Here is a 9783-nt window from a genome sequence, read left to right on the forward strand (position 1 = left end):
ATGAAGTAAAGCACAATTTAAATTGCTGAACATTTTTTTTTTTTTTAATTATATGTTTACCTTGGGGGTCATCCATAAACTAGGTTTGGTTGAATAAATTTAACTATTCATTTTTTGTTTGACAATTTATATTTTCTAATTGAAAATTAATGTAATTTGTTAAAAATTCCTCTGTTTGTTTTTAAATTCAACTTTCATTAGTTTAGTTGAAAATGATTTTTTTTTAAATTTAAATATTTCAGTTGAAGATTCATCATTTTAGATGAAAATTGATAAGTTTAGTTGAAAATTTGGTTTTTTAGTTGAAAATTCATGTTTTTTTTTTGTTAAAAAACCGTTTTTTCCGGTAGAAACTTAATCTTTTTTGTTTGAAAATCCTTCTTTTTGGTGGAAAATTCAATGATACCAGTTAAAGAATAATTGTTTTGGTTCAAAGTTCATATATTCTTCTTGAAGATTCATTATTTTAGTTCCAAATTCATGATCTTAGTTGAAAATTTATTTGCTTTTTTTTTGTGAAAAATTAAGTTTTAATTTGAAAGTTTAACTATTTGATTTTTGGTTAATAATTGACAATTCTTAGTTCAAAAGTCATTTTTTTCAGATTCATTATTTTAGTTGCAAATTCATCACTTTGGTTGAAATTTTTGTTTTGAAAAATTAATTTTTATACTGAATATTTAACGATTCCATTTTTGGTTGAAAAGTGAACTTTTTTTTAGTTCAAAATTCATCTTTTTGGTTCAAAATTCATTTAATCTTTTTGAAGATTCATTATTTCAGTTGAAAATTTATCATTTTGTTTGAAAATTAAATTTTTTCAATTAGTTTTTTTTTGTTGAAAATTGGTTTCTTAACTGAAAATGTAACGATTCCAATTTAATATTTCATCATTTTATTTAAAATTTATCTCTTTGGTTGAATAAACTGAAAATTTAACTATTTAATTTTTGGTTGACAATTTATCCTTTTTAGTTAAAAATTCATGTATTTTTTGGAAAATCTGTCTTTTTGGAAGAAATTCATCTTTTTGGTAAAACAAAAATCATTTTTGTTGAAAATACAACAATTCCATTCAAAAATTCATCATTTTAGTTGCAAATTCATATTTTTTATTAAAAAATTCAATTATTGTAGTTCAAGATTCGTAATTTTAGTTAAAAATACATATTTTTGGTTTAAAATTCAACTATTCCAGTTGAAGATTGATAATTTTAGTTTAAAATTCATCTTTTTGGTTGAATATTAATTTTTTTAACCGAAAATTTAACTTAATTATTTGGTTGAAAATTTATCTTTTCTAATTCAAAATTCAGGTTGAAAAAGTATCTTATTTTGATATAAATAATTATTCTTGGTTGACAATTCATCTGTTTAAAATTCAACTATTCCAGTTGAAGATTGATCATTTTAGTTAAAAATTTATCAGTTTAGGTGAAGTTTTTTAGGTTAAAATAATGTTTTTACCTGAAAATATCATATATTCTATTTCATAAATTTCTATTTAATATAAATGTAAATCATATTTTTAAACAGCTGTTTGTCAAATGTTATTTTCTTAGCAAATTTTCCAGTTTTCTAACCTAATAATTGAAAATCATGTATTTTGTTGAAAAATCTAATTTTTCGGTAGAAAATTATTATTATTTTTTTTTTAAATTAATCTTTTTGTGTAAAAATGTATCTTTTTGGTTGAAAATTCATCAGTTTATTTAAAAGTGCAACTATTTTGTATGAAAATTAGTTTTTTCTTTGTTGAAATTGAATATTCCATCATCTGAGTTGAAAATTAGAAATTAATATTCTCGGTGAAAATACATTTTTTTTGCTTGAAAATACAAATATTCCAGTTAAAGATTTATCAGTTTAGGTAAAAATTACTTTTTTAAATGCAAATTTAAATATTCCATTTTTGATCGGAAATGGTTCTTTTTTAGTTCAAAATTCAACAATTAATTGTTTGTTATTTTTTGGGTTAAAATTAATTTAGTTGAAACTAGTTTCAAAGTCATATTTGTATTTGAAAATGCAATTAATTTAGTTGAAGATTAATAATTTTAGTTCGAAATTCATCTTTTTGGTTGAAAATTGACTTTATTAACTGAAAATTTAACTATTCATTTTTGGTTTGACAATTTATATTTTCTAATTGAAAATTAATGTATTTTGTTAAAAATTCATCTTTTTTGTTTGGTAGAAATTAATCTTTTCAAATTTAACCTATCCTGTTAAAGATTCATCAGTTCATTAGTTAAATTTTTGGATTTTAGTTGAAAATACATGTATTTTGTTTAAAAAAACGTTTTTTTTTCGATAGAAACTTAATCTTTTTTGTTCGATAATTTATATTCTTGTTTGAAAATCCTTCTTTTTGTTGGAAAATTCAATGATACCAGTTAAAGAATAATCGTTTTTGTTAAAAGTTCATATATTCTTCTTGAAGATTCATTATTTTAGCTCAAAATTCATGACCTTAGTTGAAAATTTGTTTGCTTTTTTTGTGGAAAATTAAGTTTTAATTTGAAAGTTTAACTGTTCCATTTTTATGTAAAAACTTACCTTTTTCTTTGTTCAAAATTCATATTTTTTTGAGATGAACTATTTTAGTTGAAAATTCATCACTTTGGTTGAAATTTTTGTTTTGGAAAATTAATTATTATACTGAATATTTAACTATTTCATTTTTGGTTGAAAAGTGAACTTTTTTTTAGATCAAAATTCATCTTTTTGTTTCAAATTCATTTATTCTTTTTGAAGATTCATTATTTCTTGAAAATTTATCATTTTGTTCGAAAATTTGATTTTTTTTAATTAGTTTTTTTTTTGGTTGAAAATTGGTTTCTTAACTGAAAATGTAACGATTCCAATGTAATATTTCATCCGTTTTATTTAAAATTCATCTCTTTGGTTGAACATTATTTTTTTAACTATATTTTTGATTGAAAATTGAATTATTCTAGTTAAAGATTCGTAATTTTAGTTTGAAATTCACGTTTGTGGATGAAAATTTAACAACTCCAGTTGAAGCTTCATAATTTTAGTTACAAATTTATCAGTTTGGTTAAAAAGTTATCTTTTTTAGTTCAAAATTAAACTATTTCGTTGAAAATTGATATATTTTGTTGAAAAATCGTCTTTTTTGGCAGAAAATGATTTTTTTGTTGTTTGAAAATAAATGTTGTTGCTTGAAAATTCATATTTCTGTTTGAAAATTCAAGTATATCAGTTAATTAGCAGTAATTTTTTTTACATAATCTTTTTCTTTGGAAATTCATAATTTTTGTTGAAAATTTGTGTGTTTGTTTGTGAAAAATTAATTTTTTAACTTAAAATTGAACTATTTCATTTTTGGTTGAAAATTGATTTTTTTTAGTAGTTCAAATCCATTTTTTTAAAGATTCATAATTTTAGTTGAAAATGCATTATTTTGGCTAACATTTTTTTGTGTGGAAAATTAATTTTTATATTGAAAGTTTAACTATCCCATTTTTGTGCAAAACTGAAAATGAATTCCTAAACTGAAAGTTTCAATGTTTCATTTTTTGTTGAAAACAGAAAAGTTCTTAGTTCAAAATCATCGCTGTAGTTGAAAATTGAACTGTTTGGCAAAAAATTCGTTTTTTTTTGGTAAAACGGCCATCTTTTTTGTTGAAAATACAACGATTTCAATCAAAGATTTATAATTTTACTTGAAAATTCATCTTTTTGGTTGAAAATTCAATTATTCTAGTGTAAGATTTATAATTTTAGTTGAAAATTCATTTTTTTGTTAAATATTAATTATTTTAACTGAAAAAAATTATTATTTTTGTGGTTTACAATTTATCTTTTCTAATTTAAAACTAGTGTATTTGGTTTTAAATTCATCTTTTTTTTTTGTATAAATTATTCTTCTTGAAAATTCATCAGTATTGGAAATGGTTAAACTGCGATTTGCCACCTGGTGACAAAAATTCGAACTAGAAAGAAAAGGTATGATTTTAAAGATGCATTTTAATTTGCGCATAAAAGTGTAAATACAATATTTCTTTGCAGAAATATTTTTCCAAAAGTAAAAACAATCAATTATTGTTCTATTTATTGTGATTTTCAAAAGATTATAAACTTCAATCGACTTATTTTGAAGCAGAAATAAACTCAAAGTAAATTTCCATTAATTTATACATGAAATATTTACTATTTAAAAACTGATCTGAAAATTAGATCAGAATTTTTATTTAAATTCCAATCGCAGGGTGGCTGCTGGACCGGGAAATCGGGAATCTTATGAAATCGGGAAATGACAATGAATTTATTTTTTGACCGGAAATGTTGTAAATTTAAATACAAAAATCTTCCACTTTAGCAAATTTTTAATTTTATATTTTAACTGTTAGGTGTACGTTTTATTTTAAAGAATTTCAAAATGCAGTTTTAGAGACTTGAGCCATTAAAAAATTAGAAGCGTTTGAAATCGAAGATTTTAGATCAAAAACATTTTTAGTTGATCACCTGTGAATATAAATTAATAATGACTTTTAAAATTGAACTGTTCTTTAAGATTTAAAAAGTGAGTTTTATTTTTCGACCACAAAGAAGGCTTTAAAAAAGTAGTTGAATTTCCAACAAAATAATTAAAAAATTTTTAATATAGTGGAATTTTTTGCCAAGTATAGTTCAATTCAAAAATAGAAGCGATGAGTTCTCAACGAAATATTTAATATTTCGTTTTACAACGAAACGAGATTTGAAATTAAAAATAAAAAAGAAAGTAAGATGAATTTTGATGGCAGAAAGGTGGATTTTCTACTATGAAGGATGAATTTTCAACGAAAATAAATCATTTTCAACAAAAAAAAAAAAAACGAATTTACTACTTCTCAAATAGAACCAAAATATACGAATTAAAAAAAAAATAGTTGAAGCTTCAGTCATAAGATTAATTTTTCTATCCAAAAAGACGAATTTTTAACCAAACGCATGAATTTTCCACCCGCCACTATAAATTTTCAACCAAAAAGTCGATCTTCAACCAAGTAATTAATTTTTTAAATTAATCGTTTAATTCTTCCAAATAGTTAAATTTTTTTACAAAAGAATTGAATTTTCAACTAAAAAAAATAAAGTTAAACCAAAAAATGGAATAGTAAAATATTCAGTTTAAAAATTACTGCGATAAAAATGTTCCACAAAATTGATGAATTTTCCAAGAAACAGTTGAATTTTTCTTCCGGCACTATGAATCTTCAACAAAAAGGAAATTTTTTACAAAGTGGTTAATTTTTCAAAAGAAATAATTTCATTTCCGATCAAATAGTTGAATTTTCTACAAAAAGAATGTAATTTTTCACCAAATATGTGAATTTTCATCTAAAAAAATTAATTTTCAACAAAAAATGGAATGAATAAATATTCAATTTAAAAATTAAGTTCCAACAAAATAAAACGAATCTTCAACTTGTTGACTTCAACCAAAAAATACGACTTTGAACAAAATAAATGAATTCTTAGAGATAAGATTAATTTTCTACCCAATAAATTTAATACATTTTTAACCAATTAATTGAATTTTTAAGCAAATGATTGAATTTTCAACTAAAAATGTCAGTTTTTAAACAAAAATTGAATAGCTAAATATTCAGCTTACAAATAAAATTTAAAAAATCGAATTTTTAACTAGTTGCCAAAAATATTAATTTTTTAAAAATAAAATGAATTTTCTACCCAAAAATGACGAATTTTCAACAGAACAGGTGAATTTTCTACCCGACAATATGAATATGCAACATAAATGTTCATTTTCTACCTAGTAGCTAATATTTAAAATAAATAGTTTTATTTTTAACCAAATAGTGGAATATTTTACAAAAATTGTTGAATTTCCAACCAAATAATTGAGTTTTTAACTAAAAAAGATAAATTTTCATCCAAAAATATAATAGTTAAATATTCAATTTAATAATTGAGTTGCAACAAAATAGAACGAATGGTCAACTGGCTAAATTCAACAACAAAAAAGACAAATTTGTACAAAATATATGAATCCACAGCCATGAGAATAATTTTTCTATCCCAAAAGAAGAATTTTCAACAAAATACATAAATTTTCCACCCGACACTCTACATTTTGCACCAAATAGTTGAATTTTCAATTAAAAAAGATAAATTTTCAACCAAAAATGGACTCCTCAAGAAAAAGTTAATTTTCTACCAAGTAGTTAATTTTTGAAATAAATAGTTTCATTTTTAACTAAAATTTTCTACCTAAAAGATCAATTTTCAACCAAATAGTTGAATTTACTACAGAACAGTTAAATTTCCAAACAAATAGTTTGAATTTTCAGCTAAAAATAATAAGTTTTTGACAAAAAAATTAAATAGTTACATCCCTAGTTTAAAAAATTAATTTTCAACTAAAACACGAATTTTTATCTAGTTTAACACAACCAAAAACGACGAATTTTTTAACACAATAGTTGAATCTGCAGTCAAAAATATGTGTCCACAAAAGAAGATTTATTTTCTACCCAAAAAGATGAATTTTTATAAAAATAGACGAGTTTTCCTGAAAAAGTTGTATTTTCACCAGTTATTATTAATTTTCAACCAAAAACTTTATTTTCTACAAAACAACTGCATTTTCAACCTAAATATTAGAATTTTTAACAAAAAAAAATTATTTTTTAAATATATAGTTAAATTTTCAACCAAATTTCTGAATTTTAAAATAAAAAAGACGATTTTTTTAAAAAGCAGTTGAATTTTCAACTCGTAAAGATGAATTCTCAGCTAAGTCTGTATTACTTCATATTTCAACCAAAAACTTGTTTAATTTGAAACAAAAAACAGTTGAATTCAACCGAAAAGAGAAATTTTCAACTTAAATTATAAATCATCACAAAAAATAGATTTTTAACCAAATAATTCAATCAAGTTCAATTTTGAACAAGGTAGTTTTTTTCAAACAAAAAAGGTGAATTCTTACAAACAAATTCAATTTATGATATTTCAATAAAAAAAAATACGAATTTTAAACAAAATAATTCAATTTTAAATAAAAAAGATGAAGTTTTGACCAAAAAATTAATTTTCTAAGAAAAAACACACATTTTCAAAAAAATACATGAATTTTCAACATCGGGTTTTATTTTAAAAATTCAACTATTGGTTAAATATTTTTCTTTTTTAGTCGAAAATTCAGGTATTCAGTTGAAAAAAAGTGTTTTTTGATAGAAAATTAATCTTCTTCGTCAAAAATTTATCTCTTTTATTCAAAATTTAACTATTTTATTTAAAATTCGTATTTATTTGTTGAAATATCATCAATTGAACTTGTTTTTAAGAAATCACCTTTTTTCTTTGAAAATGGAACTACCTCGTTAAAAATGGAACCTGATTGAAAAACGTATCTTGTTCTTTTGCGATGTTTTTCATAGTTTACGAAAAATATTTTAAAAACTACATTTTTAAGGGAAAAAATTCTCCTGGCCTCAAAAATAGTTTAGTCCGCATTATGCTTCCAAGATGCCTTTCTTTTATTAGTAGAAACTCAACAACAAAAATTTACAAAAATAAAAAAGGTGGGGTTTTCTTGAAATTATACTTTTTTCATGTTTTCAAAATTTGAAGAAAATAATAAAAAAAGATGTTCCTCAAAATCCCACCATTTTTTAGCCCGGGAGAATTTTTCATCCCTAAAAATGTAGTTTTTGAATTTTTTTCGTAAACTATGAAAAATCTCGCAAATTAACAAGAGACGTTTTTCATCGAACTTTTTTAGACGTGCAAACTTTTATCTTAACATTTTCGAAGAAAAAGTAGAACATTCGTTTGTAGCAAAAACGAATTCTTCTGATTAAAAAGGTTATTTAGAAAGCATCAAACTTAAAAAATAACTTCAATATCAAAGTACAAGTTAAAAAAAATTGACAAAAAAATTAAAGGTGTGTTTTTTGAAAAAATCTATTTTTAATTTTTTCAGAAAAATCGCTATCATTTTGTTAGTTTTGAACCTTTTTTTTTTTAATTTTCCAGCGGGTTTTTTTTCAAAAACAAAGCACAAAATGCAAATACGCATAATATTTTAGAAAAAATTCTGTTGGCAAATCAGAAAAATACGTATCGCCTAATTGTCTGTAAAAAACAACATATTTCATCCTCGAGAGATTCTGTGATTATTTATTATATATTGAAGAATTTTAACTTTGAATAAATAGAATTAAATTTTGAAGAATTTTAAACAAAAATTTAAACAAAAAATCGAGAAAAAGAAAATTTTTCTGAAACCAGGAGAAAAACAGATATTCTTTAAAAAACGGGAAAAACCTAAGGGAATATAAAGTTATAATATTATTATTATATATTAGTTATTGAAAAATAGTAACTTTGAATAAATTTAATTTCGTTTTGAAGAATTTTAACCAAACTAAAAATTTAAACCAAAAGACGGAAAAATTCTTGATAACAGGAGAAAAAGAGATATTCTTTTAAAATGTAAAAAAAACGCCATTTCCACTGAAATCCCCCCCCCCCCATTCCTCTCAAAATGTTAACGAAATTTATGGACAACCCTTTAGAATATTAATACAAAAGGTTTTAAATCATCTTCAAAATTCTATTGGGTACATTTATTTATTAATGAAATATTTCAATAATATTCAACGCTCTTCTTCTCGCGCCGATTTGCCATTTTTCTCAGAAAAAAGCTCCTCGAAATTATCATACAAAAGAGTGAAAAGTACGTATTATGGCTTTTTCGAACAATACAAAATGCAGTACCGAGTTTCTATTTCTCTCTGAGATATCAGAATTCTTGCCAAATAATTTTTCATTGATGTATCGAATAATATTTGCGAAATAATGCTTTCATTTTATTTTAAATAACTTAGTATATCAGTCACTATCATACAAGTAAGCCAACTAGTGGGATCCTTTCCATGGAATTCTGTTACAATTCCTTCAAAACTTGATTGAATAGGTTCTTGAGATTTTTTTTTAAATTTTATTTTTTTTTTATTCTTCTTGCACTTGATTGCAACTTTACTGTTATTATAACAGAATCCCATCTATTTACATGGTCCTTTCAAACTTTTTTTTTTTTTTTTGATCTTACACTTGGGATTGCCGCTGTTTTAGGGCAGCCTGTACACACTTTGCCATTGTTGGTGACGCTCGTGCTACTGCGTCCGTCATGAAAAACTGATCTAGGGTCTTGTGCCGAACTTCCAAAGGATCTGGCAAGAAAGATCCTCCGGTTTCCTGAAATAAGAACGAATTGAAATTAATATTATTATAATATAATATTAATATTACAGTTCTCACAGCCTCTATGGGATAAAATATAGGGACCAAAGGGTACTACGATAGGTGTTCAAAAAGTAAGTTTTCCTGCTCCGGGAAAAAAGCAAAGCACAATTTTTAGGTTAAGGGCATGTGACACAGCTAAATACCTATATTACCGACCACAGTTTTTCAGTTCTCTGAATGTTTTTTTGAACCTCAGAACTTTTTTTGTAAATAAAATATCGAGCTGAAACTTTGGGAAATGTATTAAAGTACAATAAAGTACGTTTAGGTACTGAATTTTGGTAGGAACTTCACTGAAAATTATTTCATCTTTTTTCTGAACCTCAACATTTTTTGAACGTTCCAACTTTTTTTATACATAAAATATCGGTCTCAAACTTTGAGAAATGCACGAAATACACGAAAATACGAAACCTGGCGGCCACTAGACGAGGCTCTCGAGAGTTCGTATTTTCGTGTACAACGTTACCGGCTGATGCCGTTGGAATTGATTGTTGA

General features: G+C 23.7%; 1 protein-coding gene across 1 annotated transcript in view; it reads right to left on the reverse strand.

Annotated features, from left to right (window-relative positions):
* Positions 1 to 8827: 8827 nt before the first annotated feature.
* LOC117179819 (NADH-ubiquinone oxidoreductase 75 kDa subunit, mitochondrial-like) overlaps positions 8828 to 9783 on the reverse strand; it is a 33581-nt gene continuing 32625 nt past the window's right edge. The window contains exon 7 of the mRNA XM_033371949.1: positions 8828 to 9237. Coding sequence (XP_033227840.1) covers positions 9088 to 9237 — 150 coding nt within the window. The 3' untranslated portion in view covers positions 8828 to 9087. The remainder of the gene's footprint in view (positions 9238 to 9783) is intronic.

This window comes from Belonocnema kinseyi, chromosome 9, assembly GCF_010883055.1.
Source record: "Belonocnema kinseyi isolate 2016_QV_RU_SX_M_011 chromosome 9, B_treatae_v1, whole genome shotgun sequence".
Lineage (NCBI taxonomy): Eukaryota > Metazoa > Arthropoda > Insecta > Hymenoptera > Cynipidae > Belonocnema > Belonocnema kinseyi.